Source organism: Loxodonta africana, chromosome 19 (assembly GCF_030014295.1).
Source record: "Loxodonta africana isolate mLoxAfr1 chromosome 19, mLoxAfr1.hap2, whole genome shotgun sequence".
Classification (NCBI taxonomy): Eukaryota; Metazoa; Chordata; class Mammalia; order Proboscidea; family Elephantidae; genus Loxodonta; species Loxodonta africana.
In genome coordinates this window covers 45,547,622-45,566,988 of record NC_087360.1, presented here as the reverse complement: position 1 = coordinate 45,566,988, position 19,367 = coordinate 45,547,622, and the positions used below count along the sequence as shown (strand labels likewise).

Genomic DNA, 19,367 nt, shown 5'->3' with positions numbered 1-19,367 from the left:
TTGCTGATATGCAAGTCAAGCTGAAGATAAAGCAAATTAGAACAAGTCCATGAGAGCCAAAGTACAACCTTTAGTATATCCCACCTGAATTTAGAAACCATCTCGAGAGCAGATTTGATGCATTAAACACTAATGACCAAACACCAGATGAGTGGTTGAATGACATCAAGGACATCATACATGAAGCAAGCGAGAGGTCATTAAAAAAAACTGGAAAGAAAGAAAAGACCAAAATGGATATCAGAAAACACTGAAACTTGCTCTTGAGCACAGAGCAGCTAAGTGAAAGGAAGAAATGATGAAGTAAAAGAGCTGAACAGATTTCCAAGGACAGTTTGAGAAGACAAAGTATAATGAAATGTGCAAAGACTCAGAGTTAGAAAACCAAATGGGAAGACGCTCGGCATTTCTCCAGCTGAAAGAACTGAAGAAAAAATTCAAGCCTCGATCTGTAATACTAAAGGACTTTATGGGGAAAATGTTAAATGATGCAGGAGGCATCAAAGTAAGATGGAAGGAATACACAGAGTCACTGTACCAAAAAGAATCGGTCGATGTTCAGTCATTTCAGAAGTGAACATATGATCAAGAACCAATGATACTGAAGGAAGAGGTCCAAGCTGCACTGAAGGCATTAGCGAAAAACAAGCCTCCAGGAATTGACAGAATACCAATTGAGATGTTTCAACAAACAAATGCAGCACTGTAAGCACTCACTCACCTATGCCAAGAAATCTGGAAGACAGCTACCTGGCCAACCAACTGGAAGAGATCCACATTTGTGCCCATTGCAAAGAAAGGTGTTTCAATAAAACGTGGAAATTATCAAGCGATATCACACGCAAGTAAAATTTTGCTGAACATCATTCAAAAGCAGTTGCAGCAGAACATTGACGGGGAACTGCCAGAAATTTAAGACAGATTCAGAAGAGGTTGTAGAACAAGGGATATCACTGCTGATGTCAGATGGATCATGGCTGAAAGCAAAGAATACCAGAAAGATGTTTACCTGTGTTTTATTGACTATGCAAAGGCATTCGATGGTGTGGATCATAACAAATTATGGATAATATTGGGAAGAATGGGAATTCCAGAACAATTATGCTCAGGAGAAACCTATATAGACCAAGAGAAGTCGTCTGAGCAGAACGAGGGGATACTACATGGTTTAAAGTCAAGAAAGGTGTGCATCAAGGCTGTACCCCTTCACCATATTTATTCAATCTGTACGCTGAGCAAATAATCCAAGAAGCTGGACTATATGAAGAAGAACAGTGCGTCAGGATTGGAGGAAGACTAATTAACAACCTGCATTACGCAGATGAAACGAGCTTGCTGAAAGTGAAGAGGAGCACTTACTGATGAAGATCAAAGACCACAGACAGCCTTCACTATGGATTACGCCTCAACACAAAGAAAACAAAAACCCTCACAGCTGGACCAATAAGCAACATCAAGATAAACAGAGAAAAGACTGAAGTTGTAAAAGATTTCATTTTCCTTATATCCACAATCAATGCCCATGGAAGCAGCAGTCAAAAAATCAAATGACACATTGCACTGGGCAGATCTGCAGCAAAAGACCTCTTTAAAGTGTTAAAAAGCCAAGACGTCACTATAAGGGCTAAAGGCGTGCCTGACCCAAACCATGGTGTTTTTAAATGCCTCATATGCATATGAAAGCTGGAAAATGGAATAAGGAAAGTCAAGAAGAACTGATGCCTTTGGATCATGGTATTGGCAAAGAATACTGAATAATACCATAGACTGCCAGAAAAACCAGCAAATCCACTTTGGAAGTATAGCTAGAATGCTCATTAGGAGCAAGGACAGTGAGACTTCATCTCACATACTTTGGACATGTTATCAGGAGAGACCAATCCCTGGAGGACATCATGCTTGGTAAAGTAGAGGGTCAGTGAAAAAAAGGAAGACCCTGGATGAGGTGGACTGACACAGCGGCTGCAGCGATGGGCTAAAGTATAATAGCAGTTGTGAGAATGGCGCAGGACTGGGCAGTGTTTTGATCTGCTTTAAGTAGGTTCACTATGAGCTGAACAGACTTAACAGCACCTAACAACATCTTTTGATACAGATACGTTATGGGACAACAGTAACTAAAGACATAAGGATAAGGAATAATAATGACCACGTATATTCATACAAAGGAGCCCTGGTGGTGAAGCGGTTAAATGCTCAGCTGCTAACCATAATGTCAGCAGTTCAAATTGACCAGCTGTTGGTCTGAGGGAGAAAGATATGACAGTCTGCTTCTGCAGAGATTACAGCCTTGGAAGCCCTATGAGGCACTAATACTCTCTCCTATACTGTTGCTATGAGAAACAAAAATGAGTTTTGTTTTTTTAATATTCGTACAGTGACAGAGTTGAGGAAGAACTTTAACACGTATACCCTTGTTTAAACCTTAGAACAGTCCTGTGAAATAGTATGTCACCACTGCATTGATGATGAGTACTCCCTCAGAAAGGTTAAGTAACTTTACTAGGTTTACCCAATTACTAAATGACCGTTTACATTTGAACTCAGGACCTAAGTCTATAAACTTCAAATTCAAGGCTCTATTTAATTACATGATGTTACTCTAGAATTTTTCAGGAATAAATTACAAAGATGTTTCTCTGATTCATGAAAAAGCCTCATAAATTTAGTTCTTCATAGAGATGAGAATAAGAATGCACTTATTCATTTTTAGGAGGATATATAAACAAGACCTAAATCCTATTAACAATTTCAATTCACTAAATACGAAGCTTGATTGGATGATCTTTAACGGATCGTAAATACTGTTAATTATTTCCACATATCTAGCACTGTTAACAGCACTTTCCGCAATGATGGAAATGTTCTATATTTGTGCTGTTCAATATGGTATCTACTAGTCATAGATGGCTAGTATAACTGAACTTTTAATTTAAATTTAAATATAAATTACCACATGTAATTAGTGGCTACTATACTGAACAACACAAATACAAAGCATACATACTTGTCAACTAAACTAACACATGCAATATCCCCAATACAACCACCCAGTTTCCATTTTCTGCAAAGAATATTCAATTGCATTATCTCCAGACACTTAGAAGTAAGTTTTAGAAAAGGTAGTCTTCATGGGCTCTAAATCTCTAACACAATTCCAATAAAATAACTGGGTGTAAGAAGATCCTTTCAGTCCTATGTTATGAATCACCATTTCTATTTAGCCTAGGTCCTCAGGAACACAAAAACAAAGAACTAATTTTGTTATTTAGGCTACAGATTAAGATCTTAGGGTTAATACTTTTTGCATTGTAAGTGACAATTTTGTCCTTGCCTCTATTACAATAGAGCCTACTCTCACATGAATATAAAATCAAAAGCCAAACCCACTGCTGTCGAGTCGATTCCAACTGATAGTGACCCTACAGGACAGTAGAACTGCCCCATAGGGTTTCCAAGGAATGGCTGGTGGATTCAAGCTACCAACCTTTTGGTTAGCAGCTGAGCTCTTAAGCACCATGCCACCAGGACTCCATAGTAAGTAAGGGCACTTTTTCATGCCTTCAATAGAAAAGAGGGAAAAAAGGAATGGAAGAAAGTCCTGTAAACATCAATAGAACAACACTTCACAGTAGACAAGGTATGGCGATCTCTTTCCATGAGGTGATCTACTTAATCAGAGACACATGGTAAGATCTCACAGGGAAGGAGGGGCAGTATCTAATAGACCTAATAGCCCTACAGGACTACAGTTGCCAAATCATGTCAAGTTATGTGTAACATGCTTAATTATTACAAACGCTTAGTGAGTTATTTAAAGGCACAACATTACAGCAAATAACTTGAATATACCTGATTTGAAGACATATTCTCAACTTTCATTAGTGATGAATAGCTCCTAGAAGAAAGAACACATTTAAGATTAGGTTATCCAGTCAATGAACATTTACCATGTATCTAGCACTGCCCAGGGTCTTTAGAAAAAACACAAAAGCTATTAGATATAATTTCTATCCTGAAGGAGACTGCAACATAAAAAAAAAAATCTATAAAGAACAAATAAGATGTGCATAGTACTTTACAGTTTACAAAGTGCTTTCTCATAGTCTCTTTCATGTCACCTGCATATAACTTTGAGGTAGGTGGTATTGTTCCTATTTTTCAGATGAGGAAATTTATCTATCACCAAGATCAGATATAATAGCTGAATTATACAGCACAGAGTGCAAATGCTACAGGAATTCAAAGAAGGGAAATCATCAGTGTAGGCAGGGTTGCTGGGACACCCCTCACAAAAGAGGCGGCAACTCGAACTGAGCTAACAAATGGGTAGGAAGAGTGATGAGGGCATTTCAGATCCAGAGAACAGTATGAGCAAAGCATAGAGATGATACTTATAATGATACTTCAAAGATCAAACTAAGTGGAATCTAAAGCAAAGTAGTGGGAAATCAGGCTGGATGCGTAGGGCTGGATATGTTGTTCTAATTATGTGAGTTAACACAATGTGACTGTTAAGAACCCATAATACATTCCTGAGTCAAGGAAAGACATACTGAAAAGCAACAAACATGTATTAAACACCTACGATATATAAGACCCCATGCTAAGCCTGGGTGGAGATTGGAAAGGGGGAGAAAACAAAATTATAAAGCCCTAGGCCTAAAAATGCTTATGAGAAGGGGAAATAAGACCTATTCAACAACTGCTACAATGAGGGTTCTCTTAAAAAATACACAAAATTGTATTAGCAGAGAATGGCAGTGATACAAATAATTTTTGTAAAATCATTGATGTTGGACCTTGCCATGTTTTTATGGATTCCAGAAACCACAGTGTCTCTAAATTATGAAACTACTTGTCAAACCCGATTGTTCAGCTAAGCAGATCTTGGCAGAATATTTTATTTACCTATTCCCTACATTGTTGCTAAAATGATTTAAGAAATTTATAAAGATGCATACAGTAAAGAAACATTTGAACAACAAAAAAAAAAAAACCCCCACAAAGAAACAAAAGGAAAGTGAGACTATATATGTAATACCAGTGTTCTAAAAAAAAAGTAATCTGTAGCAAACAGAATAGAAGGAGAGGGGAAGTTAAAGGCAAGGAGATCAGATAATAAAAACAAAATTTATCATTCACTGAATATCCTTTACTTCCTACACACTGTGCTAAATCCTTTAGAAATTATTGCTACTTCTACAACAACCTTAAAAAGCAGGGAATACTATCCCCATCTTATAAATAAGGAAGCAGTCAGAAAAGTTAAGTCGTCACAACATTTTACAGCTAACAAGAAGAGAAGCCAGGTTTTGAAGCCGAGTCTGACTCCTAAACTCACACTCTTTACATCATGCCCAGCCCACTGCAACATCTCAATCTGAGAACATGAATTCATGGTGTTAACTACTGTAAGACATTAAGGTTTCTAAAATGGGTGATTTGAAAAAAAAAAATGATACGAAGGAGAGAAATGGGAAAAAGCTGCAAAGACAATGTGCTTGGTTTGGGACATGCTGCATTTGAAGTAATGGTGAGATATCCAAATAGATGTGAACTGTAAAAATTGAAAATTGAAGACTAGAGAGAAGAAGAACTGTCATGGTCAGAGATAAAGGGTAGGAGGCATCTAGATACAGATATGAGTTCAATTCTGTAGGGGTAAATGGTATCTATAAAAAATGAATACAAACAGACAACAGCAATAAACCTCATGAGCAAGAAAAGAAAGACAAGTTGATTAAAAAAAGTGGTGAGGGCAGAGAATCTCAATCCTGGCTGCATTTTAAAGTCAACTGTGAAGATGAAAATATATCAAGATGCCCAATTGTGGGGATCTACCACTCAGGTTCAAGAACCACTGAATCTGAATTCCCACCTATATGAAGGTGACACCCAAATTTACCTTTCTCTAGGCCAGACCTTTCTTCTGAGTTCCAACCCATCTAATCAACTGCCTACTGGACATCTTTTTGGATGTCTCAAAGGTATTTTCAAGTTCATATATCCAAACCAAACTGATCTTTCATGATATTCCCTCCTAACAAAAAAACAGTCTGGTTCTTTTCCAGTGTTTCCTATCTCAAAGAATGGCTTCCCTATCCATTCAGGTTCACAAACCAGAAACCTAGGAGTCATTCTTAGCCTGTTCTTTTCCCTACCCCTCCCCTTAATCCAGTCTATCATCATATCTTATTTTACCTATAAAATTACCTCTCACTGGTCCACTTCTCTCTAGCTCCACTATCACCACTGCAATCCAAGCTACCATTACCTATCATGTGGACAACTACAGTAGCTTCCTAATTGGCCTGTCTACACCCACTCTGGTTCCCCTTATAATCAGGTCAGCAGTGCAGCCAGGGACCTTTCCAAAACACAAACTTTATCATACCACCCCTTGCTTAAAACCATTCCATGACTCCACCATGCTCTCAGAATGAAACTATACATGGTATGTGCACCAGAATCTTTTCCATCCCTCTAGCCTCATCCTGACCCACGCGCTCACTCACTCTTGCTGCTCCAGGCTTTCTCTGTTGTATGCTTTGTCCAGCTAAAAGTTGATGGATATGATCCTGACTAGAGCTCAAAGGACTTGAACTATACAACAGCAATTCCATCTATTTTTATCCCTGTAGAAATTAGAAATAAAAAGCTTACTACCCAAATACTTAAACATACACATTAGTCTATCTCATGTTAGGAGATTATAACCCAGGTGTTTTGTCTGAATTGTGTCCTGTCAAAATATGCGTTGGGATACTAACCCCTATACCTGTGTATATAATTCTATTTGGAAAAAGAGTTTTGCCTTTTTATGTTAATGAGGTAATAATAGTTTAGGATGTGCCTTAAGCCAATCACTTTTGAGATATAAGAGAGTAGATCAGGCACAGAAGCAAGCAAACACAGATGGTGGAAGATAGATGCCATGGAACATGAAGATCGCCAAGGAACCAAGGAGCAGAAACTTAAAAGAGACAAGAACATTCTCTTACAGCCAATAGAGAGAAAGCCTTCTCTTAGTGTCAGTGCCCTGAATTCAGACTTCCAGCCTCCTAACATAAAGAAAACAAAAATCCTCACAACTGCACCAATATGCAATAATTATGATAAACTGAGAAAAGACTGAAGTAGTCAAGGATCTCATTTCACTTGGATCCACAATCGACACCCATGGAGGCAGCAGTCAAGAAATCAAGTGACGTATTGCACTGGACAAATCTGCTGTAGAAGATCACCTTAAAGTGCTGAAAAGTAAAGATGTCACTTTGAGAACTAAGGTGCCCCTGACCCAAGCCATGATCTTTTCAATTGCCTCATATGCATGTGAAAGCTGGACAATGAATAAGGAAGACTGAAGAAGAATTGAGACCTCTGGATTCGGGTGTTAGCAAAAAATACCAGAAGAATGAACAAGTCTGTCTTGGAAAAAGTACAGCCAGAGTGCTCCCTGGAAGCAAGGATAGCAAGGCTTCGTCTTACACACTTTGGACATGTTATCAGGAGGGACCAGTCCCTGGATAAGGGCATCATGGTTGGTAAGGTAGAGAGTCACTGAAAACTAAGAAGACCCTTGATGAGATGGATTGACACAGTGGCTGCAACAATGGGCTCAAACATAGCAATGACTGTGAGGATGGCACAGGACCAGGCAGTGTTCCATTCTGTTGTACGAGGGGTTGCTATGAGTCAGAACAGACTTGACAGCACATTTCTGTTTGTTAAAGCCACCCAATTGTGGCATTTCTGTTACAGCAGCACCAAGACAGCAGGATAATATTTCTGGAGTTCTCTATTCGAGTACTGTATTTTAAATGAAGCTATTCACCTTCTTTTGGTAGAACACATACATGTGAATAACTAATAAATAACAGTAACTGCTGATATTACATACACTGACCCAACAATCTTTCTTAGGATTTAGGGAATTCCAAGGTAACTGGGTCAAGACACAGCAAGAGTTTGTCTTTGATACTATATCATTCCCAAAGGCAATAACGCACTAACACCATTTTTTTTTTTTTAAATATTGGTACACTTTCACAAATGATATCAATGGACAATCCTGGAAAAATCTAAGAGCTCTGTGACCAGAAGTCACAGCATTAATTTCTTTCTTTAGCAAAGAAAAACTACGGCCATCTTAGGGTACAGTGCTACATATTTACACAGTGTAGTATTTTTTTTTTAGTAGGTAGAATGGTGACACTCCCGAAGATGTCCATGTCCCCATCTTCAAATCTGGGAATACATTACCATATGGCAAACAGACTGCAGATGTGATTAAGTTAAAAACCAAACCAAACCACACCTGTTGCCATAGAGCCAATTCCGACTCATAGAGACCCTATGGCCACCCTGAAATGGGGAGATGATCATGGATTATCCAAGTGGGCCCGATATAACCACACTGGTCCTTAAAGGCAGAAAAGGAGGGGGTCAAAGAGGGGGATATGACAACGCTGCTGGCTTTGAAGATGAGAGAAGGGGGCCATGACATATGGAATGCAGGCAGCTTCTAGAGGCTGGAAAAGGCAAGGAAACAGATTATCCCCTAGAACCTCCAGGAAGGAACACAGCCCTGCCGACATAGTGATTTTAGCTCAATCAGAGTTTCGTCAAACTTCTAACCTGAAGAAATGTACAATAATAAATTTGTGCTCTTTTAAGTCATTAAGTTTGTGGTAATTTGTTACAGCAGCAGTAAAGAACCAACAAAGTCAGTATTCTCATGACCTTATATATAAGAATTTCAGGATCCAAATTGCATTCTAACTACTATTTACTGTTTAAAAATGTTGTGCTTTGGAGCAGGCCTTATTACATTACTTACTTTAAACTGCCAAAATGTAGAAAAGGGATTTTTAAAATGGCTTTTAAGAGTTACTAGCACTGGCCTTTAGAGCCAAGATGATGGTGCTGCTGGGTGCCACCAAGTCGATTCTGACTCATAGTGACCCTACGTGACAGAGTAAAACTGCCCCACAGGTTTTCTTGGCTATAGTCTTTACAGAAACAGATCGCCAGGTCTTTCTCCTGCAGAATCGCTGGTTAAGTTTGAACCGCCAACCTTTTGGTTAGCAGCTGAGGACTCAACTATTGTACCAATACCTTCACTCAAATAGTGTATGTAGTAAATATTAAACACTTATAGTATCTTTTCCTTCCTGAGGAAGTTTACAAACCAAACTCCAAAGATAACCTATGACAGGTTACATTTACACTCATTTATTTTAATAAATTAGTTATAAATTATATTTATTTTTAGTTATAAATTATGGCTAATTTTATTAAATTAGTTATTTTACACACTCTCCTATACTGAAGAGGGCAATTAAAAACCATTTAACTAACACAATACAAAATGCCTTTTTCTAACTCATTTAAGGCTTTGAGCTTCTTTCATGTCTCTCTCTGCACCAATACATCATTCTTAAGAGTTAATACATGGTTAAAACTAGCCGTGACCAATCATCAAGGTCAATACTGTATGTCCAACATACCTAAGCTCATCCATTTCCTTCTTCTTCTTCATTTCTTCCTTTTCTCTCCTTTTCATTTCCTGAATTTGGGCTTTTTTTTCATTTCTCTCTTCACGGTCTCTGAATTCTTTCTCTGCCGCTAGGTCTGGGAACCGCTCCATTTTGGTCTTTTCTAATCGGTTCAGTATCTCATTCATTTTCTTCTCCACTGTCACAATTTTCACCTTTGAGGGAGATAGAGGAGAGAAATATTCAATCTTTATTAGGTGTTTTTTCCCCTAGAACAGGAGAGAACCTTTCCAGGGGCTCAGTAGCCAGTAACCCAGTTTCATTCCCTTTAGAAAACATACATCATGCTCAGCCCTCAACAGCAATGGTGTTAGACAGAAAAGATGGATACTGCACTCAGCATCAGGAATCCATCTCCTTCAGTGGTGTAAAACTTACATCCTTTTGCCTGTGAAAGCCTATCTGTCCCACATCCATGTCAGCTGTTTTCTTCAGGTTAGACCACGGTGTATATACCACATTAACGTTGTTCATCTTGCAGCCTGCCAAGAGAGACTGTCTTCAACATGGAGGCAGGGTGAGACTGAGCAATGCCTTCCCTTACCCACTGGCAAATTACCATAATCCAACAAATGAGAAAGCTTAGCGTGAACAAGCAAAAAATTGTTTCAAACCACAAAATACTTTTTTAAAAGCAACCCACAAAAGGCGAATCGTAAACCTGACACATTAAACAAAATTCAAACAAAGTATTTTAATGGACAGCAGGAGTCCGTGGGTTATCGTCGAGGGTTTCTGAAAGATCCCTAAAACTGAATGCAAATTTTGTTATAAGGTACATTTTGAAAGGGGAAAAGGACCTAACAGGTACCCTCAGATTCTCAAAGGAGCCCTTGAGCCAATAAAGGTTAACCAGCAGTAGAAAGCAAAAAGCCATGGCCTAGGATTCAAGAGACCTGGACTTTATCCTGGCACTACCACAAACTAGCTGTATCACATTGGAAAAGTCCCTATGGTTCTCTGACTCTCATCTGAAACATGAGGAAACTGACTAGTTTGGTAGGGTTTTTGTTTATTGTTTCTTTTAGCAGTGGAATCCTTTTACCAAAGAAAACACAGAAACCTAATTAAACTGAGATGCTCTGGATGAAAGGAGGCACCAGGTACCCTGTTCACTCCTTCTCCTATCCCCTCATCACCACCACCCCGTTTCCCCTCATACCCAGCAACCTCCCAGGCAGCTCCAAGGATCGCAGTTTAGCCACTGGTTCAATGCTCTCTAAAGTCCTTTCCTATTAGATGACAATGTATTTGCCATCTATAAACGTTTATGAAATCACCATATACACTGGAAAAACTGGTAAATAGCACTTCATCTAAGTGATCAAAGTTAGTATCACCAAAAATGGGGCAAAATGATATGTGCCTCCTGATTGCAAAGAGCAAACTTCACTTATGCAGTATTCCTTCCAAAAAGCACATAATAGAATTCTAAGCAAGTGGAAGCACCACACGAACCAAAACTGAGCAACATTCCACAACTGGTGTGTTATTTTTAGAAGTGTCAATGTCTTGAAAGACAAGTATCTCCACATTGAAGGAGTCAAAAGAGCCCTGGTGATGCAATGGTTAAAGTGCTCAGCTGCTAACTGAAAGGTCAGCGGTTCCAACCCACCAGCTGCTCTGCAAGAGAAAGATGTGGTAGTCAGCTTCCGTAAAGAGAAATAAAAAAGCTTCATGGAAGAGGTTAATAATATAGCTTAGTAACTTAAACTGAAGATTTCACAGTTCTGAGACCTTGGGCAAGCTGCTTAAACCTCTCTAATCTCAGTTTCCCCATCTATGAAACCAAAGTATTGAATAACATCTAATTAACAACCTTGGAAATCCTGTGGGGCAGTTCTACTCTGTCCCATGGGAAATCGATTCTATGGCAACAGATTTAGATAGGTTTTTTTTAGAGATGTGACAAGTAAATACAACACATCATCCTGGATCAAAACAATAATGCTAATGGGACAGTACTGGGACAACTGGCAAAGCTTAAATATGGACTGCATATCAGATATCCATGTTAAATCAGAATGTCATAATTTTAAAAAAGATACTTGAGAAAATGTCCTTTACCTGAGGGTAAAGAGTCATGTCTATAATTTTCTTTCAAATGGTTCAGCTAAAAAAGTTAATGAGTATGTCAGATATACAAGGAACAGAAATACGGGAAAAATTTAAAAACTGGTGAATCTAAGTGAAAGGTGCATTGCAGTTCACTGTATTTTTCTTGCAACTTTTCTGTAAGTTTGAACATTGTTCTTTAAAAAAAAAGTTTTTAAAATCTACATGTGCAAGACAATGTGGGAGATACAAACAGGGATCTCTTAAGAAGAGGAAAAAAATACATAAGTAACTTCAAGTAAAAGCAGAACTAGTCAAATGAAACACACAGGTAAAAAGTATTAAGGTAGTACAGAGAAGGCAGCAGTCATTCAAAGCTGGAGAAAGAAAAAGGCTTCACGGAAGAGGTTAATAATACTGCCTAGTAACTACGACTGAAGACTGTGGAGTCAGACTGACTTCAAATCCAGGCTCTACTATACTTCAGAGCTCTGACACCTTGGACAAGTTACTTAAATCTCTCTAATTTCAGTTTCCCCATCTATGAAATGAAAGTAATGAATAATGTCTAATAGGGCTGGTAAAGTCATTTGTAAACTTTTTAGCGTAGTGCCAGGCATGTAATTAACACCTAGTCAATGTTAGCTATGTGGACCTTGAGCCTTAGCTTGGATCTGGACATGTGGTGACTGAGGAGGAGGACAAAAATGAGAGCAGAGGGAAGAATATAAGCAAAGGATCTGTGTACTCAGATCACAGAGATGCTTAAATGCCAGTTTAAGAAGTTTGGACTTAATTGTATACGCAAAGGAGAGTCACTTAAAAGTTTCTAAGCTTTCAGAAAATTTAATCTGGCAAGAGATTTTAGGATGAATATAGAACAGGCTAATCAGATACTATGACAATGAACAAGTTTAACTTGAAACTTCCTTGGTTCTGAGTGCTAAAGGTGTTCAACCAGGGAGGAAAATTCTTTAACTACACAGCAATGCAAATGGAGTGTATTTTACAAATCTCATAGCTAGAGTCAATTTTCTTTCTCAGCAGCATCTTCTGCAATTAATGTCTGAGAGTGAGATTCCTGGGCTTAGCTCCTCATTTTGCTAGAAGAGCTATCACTGTGAAACGTTCAAGAGGAGAGAAAGGGGTAATTCAATGTCATGATTCTTACCTTCTATTTGCTGTTTTCTCTAGAACTAATAAACTATTAAGAAATTAAAAAGAAGGGCTGGGCCAAAAATAAAGAGTCCACAGCTCTTTTAACAAAGCCACATCTGCTATATATTTACAGGCATGCGTGAAAGATGTTACAACACAGAAGGTAAGTGGGTAAAGATTGTTTTTATTTTAATTATTTCAATTTTAATAACTAAAGATGTCAATGGGAAATATTAGAAAATTATATTCTTACTCATAAAAATGGAATTTCCCTAATTACAATTTATTGATTTATGGAGTTGAAAATCAATGGCTGTACAAGACTTCTATCTTCTTTGGCCAGGTACCTAACCTGTTACTAAAGCTACCCACGTAAGAGCCAAGAAATGCAATCTAAGTGATAGTGAAGGGAATACAATGCCCAGATTCTGTCCTATAATCGTCAACACCTGGTACCTGTTACTGGCTATGTTTGCTCCATCCTTAACTTCCACCCAATCCATTTTTCTTTCTAACTCTGTGGATTACACAACTTTGTATCAAACCGACTTACCTCTACCCTATCTATGTCAATGTCCTACACCTAAAATCTGGTCTATTATTAGCTCAATCGTTCTTGGCAGAACACCATCTTCTTACCACTACCCCACCCTAATAATCCTCCTTCTTGACCTTTACTGACTGATTACTGATAGATTAAATCTGGTACAGTAGAAATAAATAAGCACCAAGCAGGCCCCACCTAAAACACTTAGGCCAATTGTTCTCAACCCACTCAACACATTAAACTGTCCTGGAGTTTGTTGTTGCTGTTGTTAAATACTGACACTCAGATAATTCCAGACCAATTAAATAAAGATTCAAGGGGGGAGGGGGTTTACTGTTTTTTTTGTTTTTTCAATACTCTCAGTTGAAAATCATGGACTTCAACAAAGGTGCTCTTGATTGGAATAGGAAGTGGAGATAAAAAGATGACAAGATCAGCTGACCTGATACCTTCTCAACTTAAAAGAAAAAATATGTAAGGAAAGGAGAGGAAAAAAGGAGCAAAGAGTGGCTTGGAGACTTGAATACTACAATATAATGACAAATTATGGAAATAAAGATATCAAACAATTAAAAATAAAGCCACAAAGACAAATGTCTCTTCCTTATCCATTAACGCAACCTAATTTCCAAAAGTCTTTGCACATATAACCTTATTTAGGGAGATCCAGACAACCTATTCAAGATAAGGAAATGAGTAAAGAGTTGAGGCTCAGATAGGGCTATGGAAATTGGCGGTGGAGGGGTGGATGTTAGTTTTTAGTTCTGTGATAGTTACCAAAACTGCCATCTTAAAGGACAAAACAGGGGAAAGACACACGATATGTTACTCCTTTGACTTATGACAAAGTCAACTTATACTCTAAAATGTAATCCATTTCAAACGCAGACAAAGTCAGGGCTAATTCTGAAAACATCTCTAGGAAAACTGACCTTGAATGCTATTGGCCTTCACAAGGTGTGCACAGTCCATCAGCACTTCCTTTGGAATGTCTTCTATCTTCTCCCCCTGAAAGAAATAATAAACCAAATGGTTCAATACTTGGTGACTGATTGATATGGGAGCACTCGTAGGGCATTTGCTGGCTAAATAGGCACTATCTTATTAAAATCAAGAGCTTTCTACATTGATGTACAGCACACTAAAAACTAAAGTAAGTTTACCATGTTCATCAGAATGCAGAAATTATCGAACAATATCATATCACAGGCAGGTAAAATTTTGCTAAAGATAATTCAAGAACAGTTACAGCAGTACATCAACAGGGAACTGCCAGAAATTCAAGCTGTATTCAGAAGAGGACATGGAATGAGGGGTGCCACTGCTGATGTCAGATGGATCCTAGCTGAAAGCAGAGAATACCAGGAAGATGTTTATCTGTGTTTTATTGACTATACAAAAAGGTATTCTTCTGTGTAGATCATAACACATATGAAGAACATTGTGAAGAATGGGAATTCCAGAACACTTAATTGTGCTCATGTGGAACCTGTACATAGACCGAGAGGCAGTGTTTCAAAGAGAACAAAGGGATATTAAGTGGTTTAAAATCAGAAAAGGTGTTTGGGCTGTATCCTTTCGTCATACTTATTCAATCTGTATTCTGAGCAAATAATCCAAGAAGCTGAACTATGTGAAGAAGAATGCAGCATCAGGAATAGACGATGACTCATAAAGACCTCCAATATGCAGATGACACGACCTTGCTTGCTGAGAGTGAAGAGGACTTGAAGCATTTACTGATGAAGATTGAACACTACAGCCTTCAGTATGGATTACACCTCAACCTAAAGAAAACAAAAATCCTCACAACTGGACCAATAAGCAACATCATGATAAATGGAGAAAATACTGAAGTTGTCAAGAATTTCATTTTACTTGAATCCACAAACAACACCCATGAAAGCAGCAGTCGAGAAATCAAACAACATATTGCATGAGGCAAATCTGCAGCAAGAGACCTCTTCAAAGTGTTAAAAAGCAAAGATGTCACCTTGAGGATTAAGGTGCACCTTACCCAAACCATGACATTTTCAATCACCTCATATGCATGCAAAAGCTGGACAATGAATGGATGAGGAAGACCAAAGAATTGATGTCTTTGAATTATGGTGTTGGCGAAGAATACCAAATATACCATGGACTGCCAGAAGAAAAAAAAAAATCTGTCTTGGAAGAAGTACAGCCAGAATACTCTTTAAAGGGAGGATGGCAAGACTCTGTCTCATGTACTTTGGACATGTTATCAGGAAGGACCAGCACCTGGAGAAGGACATCATGATTAAGAAAGTAGAGTGTCAACTAAAAAGAGAAAGACTCTCAATGAGATGGACTGACACAGTGGCTGCAACAATGGGCTCAAGCATAGCAATGATTGTGAGGATGGCACCGGACCAGGCAGTGTTTCGTGCTATTGTACACGCAGGGTTGCTATGAGTTGGAACAGACTTGACAGCACCTAACAACAACTATGTCCATTATGAGAATGTTTATTTAAACTAAGTGAAGGCAGCAATACAGAAAACACTTAACACTTAATAAATGGGGAAAAGAGCAGGGTATGAAATAAAATGGCAACATATTAATAATAACGTCTGAGGAATTTTTGTTCCCTTTTTTCTGCAATCTTATTTCTAGAAACTTCGTGGGGAAAGGTTTTTTGACAACTATTTTGGGCAATGTGAAGTCTTCTCTGCTAAGGTCCCTACAAACAACATTCCTTCCAAAGAAACACCTTGTAGTTCTGATTTTCAAACATCTGGTAGGTCATCCTTCCTCAGCCTTAATCAGGAAGAAAGCATTTTGTGTGTTAGATCTCAAACCTTCTCCATAAGGGCTTCTGTGTCTCTCAAGTAAATCCCCTAGACTCTAGTTTACATTTCTGAAGTACTTCCATAGAACTCTTGTAGAGCTCCCTTGGGGAAGGATGAAGGTCCTTCCACTCCTACCAGGGAAAACCCATGACCATTTTTATAATGGTTAACTGCCACATGAGCAAAGGTTATACTATACATTATACAGAAAGAGAAATTAAAGGAAAGAAAGCAAAGGACATTCCATCAGGTTCTCTCTGCAGAAACTTACTGCCTGGCTAGGCTACCTGTGAATCCTCTTCTTTTTAAAACTTTTGAGAACTCCCTGAATTATCTTTAATGGGCATGATTTAATGCTATAAGAAAAAATAAACATACTTTTAAAAAGGAAAACAAAGTAGGCAATAGGGATTAAAACATTTCCAAGTCAAGCTTTTAAATAATGTATAGATAAAAATCAGAACAAATCTGAACACGCAAATGGCAATAATTCTCCTCGATATATACTGTATAGAAGTTGAAACTAAATAAGCTGAGCCATTTCAAAAGAACAAAAAAAATTTTTTTTTTTTTTTCCTGAGGCAAGAGCAAGTGGAAATTCAGTTCTGGCTCCCACTAGGAGTGGGAATACAGAAACATTTCTAGTTCAGGGATAAGATGTTCCATCAAACTAAATATTTGACATAAATTTATTCCATATATTTCTAATTTTATTTTAAATGTTTTAATTGGAAATCTCTCAAATACAGATTCTGACCAAAAAAATATGTGATCTGAGTTTGTCAATACTTTAAAGACATTATCTTATCCTCTACATTTCCCTGACCACTTAGAGGATCCTGAATTTAACATCTTCTTGATAATTCGGTATCACCATTATAAATACTATCCATTACATTGGGCTGTAGAATATAATGATGCCTTGACGGGCTTCTAAAATACGTAGAAGCTGGTTGATCCTATACTAAATAAATCAAAATGAATAAACCAAAAAAAAAAAAAAAAAAAAAGCTACCACTTTTGCATACCCACTATGTATCATGTACTAAGTAAACAGCCACATGAAAAGGATATTATTATCCTCACTTTACCAATGAAGAAACTGAAATTTAGTGAGGTTATATAACTAGGCCAAGGTCCCTGTCATAAATTGAATTATGTCCCACCCAAAAATTTGTGTATTAACTTGGTTAGGCCATGATTCCCAGTAGTCTGTGATTGTTCTCCATTTTGTGATTGTAATTTTACTGTAAAGAGGATTAGGGTGGGATTCTAACACCCTTAGCAGGTCAAATCCCTGATCCAATGTAAAGGGAGTTTCCCTGGGGTGTAGCCTGCACCATGTTTTACCTCTCAAGAAATAAAATGAAAGGGAAGCTAGTAGAGAGATGGGGACCTCATACCACCAAAAAAGTAGTGCCAGGAGCAGAGCGTGTCCTTTGAACTTGAGGTTCCTGCGCTGGGATGCTCCCAGACCAAGGCAAGACTGATGACAAGGACCTTCCTCCAGAGCCGATAGAGAGAGAAAGCCTTACCCCAGGCTGGTACCCTGAATTCGGACTTTTAGCTTACTGGACTGCGAGAGAAAAAACTTCTCTTTGTTAAAGCCATCCACTTGTGGTATTTCTGTTATAGCAGCTCTAGATGATTAATACAGTTCCCCATACCTTTTAAGCGAAAGAGATGAGAAACACGCCCAGGTCTAAAAGCCATGCTCTAAAAAGTGGCCCAAGACTATGGTGCTCACGGAGTTCGTGTAGAAACATTTAGTTTCTTGGTCCCTGATGTCAACGTATGTTGTGATATTCCTTTTTATTACCTGTGGCTGACACTACACCTAAAGCATTTTCCTCTTCCTCTTCTGCTGCTTCTAATATGAGGAGTACTGGTGACACAATGGTTAAGCACTTGGCTGCTAACCGAAAGGTCAGTGGTTTGCACCCACCAGCTGCTCTGTGAGAGAAAAGACCTGGTGATATGCTCCCGTAAAGATTACAGCCTAGGAACCCTCGTAGCATAGTGGTTAAGAGCTATGGCTGCTAACCAAAAAGGTCTGCAGTTTGAATCCACCAAGTGCTCCTTGGAAACTCTACGGGGAAGTTCTACTCTGTCCTATAGGGTCGCTATGAGTTGGAATCAACTTGATGGCAACAGGTTTGGTTTTTTTTTTTTTTTGGTTTACAGGGTTGCTATGAGTTAGAATTAACTCAACAGCACATAACAATATAATATGAGCAGGCAAAAAAAAAATCATCCAGCTTAGCACTCTGTATAAAGTCAGAATAAATGAGTTCTGAGCAAAAGGTCTAAGGAGACTCTCAATATATAAAGGCCAGGGTTCCGACTGAGGACTTTGTGCCATTTATGTTATGGATAAGAAACCACTAAGTGAGATTTTTCTATGAGTTTTCAAAATCAAAGAAGCCTAGGAAAGAATACCTGAATATCTACCATATTCAAGTTTTGGGTTACGTTCAACTGAATTTAACAAAAACAACACTTACACAGCACTTAGCATGCGCCAGAAATTCTTCTAAGTGTTTAAAATATGCTAACTCATTGAATCTTTGTAACAACACAATAAGATAGAGACTGTTAGCTCCCTTTTATAGATGAAGAAAAAGGCACAGCAATTAAGTAACTTGCTCAAAGTCACAAAGCTAGTAAGAGGGAAGGCCAGGGTTCAAATCCAGCAGTCTAGCTCCAGTCTGTGTTCTTAACCACTTAAGTCTTACTGGCTCTCCAATACTTAACTGGTGTCTACTTGATACAAAGCACTATGCTACTTAGTTATTTCAGTTCAACCATGTGTAACATCCTCAAGGAGCACATATTTTCAAATTGAGCACATTATGTGCTTCCAAAAAAAAGGTGCAATTAAACTTCTATTCAAACAAGTAATAATTGGTGGTAATGTTAACTTACTTTGGCTCAAAAAGACTACCACCATTATTTCAATTTTTTGACACCACAGAACCCAAGGAAAAAATTTAATCTGTGCCAAAAGGAAACTTAGTAACATCATACTCTATTTTCTTCTAAATTAAAACAGTTTCAAAATGGCAAGAGGTTGCTAGAATTCAGAATTGTATTCCAGCAGCGTTCACAGCCCTCTTCTTCTCCACATCATGGGCTAAGTAAATACTGGGCACAAATGTTTATCCTTGCTCATAAATTCAGATGTGAAAATCGTAAACATAATGAAGGAGCATCTTGTATTTATTAAAATGGTCA

General features: G+C 38.1%; 1 protein-coding gene across 12 annotated transcripts in view; it reads right to left on the bottom strand.

Moving 5' to 3' along the window:
• CCDC25 (coiled-coil domain containing 25) overlaps positions 1–19,367 on the bottom strand; it is a 47,534-nt gene that overhangs the window by 4,844 nt on the left and 23,323 nt on the right. For 11 of the 12 annotated variants that reach the window (XM_010592349.3, XM_023550981.2, XM_064272647.1 and 8 more), the window contains 4 exons: positions 14,253–14,328; positions 9,939–10,042; positions 9,513–9,715; positions 3,853–3,898 (listed from right to left, as the gene is read on the bottom strand). In XM_010592349.3, the coding sequence (XP_010590651.1) occupies positions 3,853–3,898; positions 9,513–9,715; positions 9,939–10,042; positions 14,253–14,328 (429 nt within the window). Of the gene's footprint in view, positions 1–3,852; positions 3,899–9,512; positions 9,716–9,938; positions 10,043–14,252; positions 14,329–19,367 lie in introns of those variants that run through there. The other variant, XM_064272652.1, reaches the window with a different exon arrangement.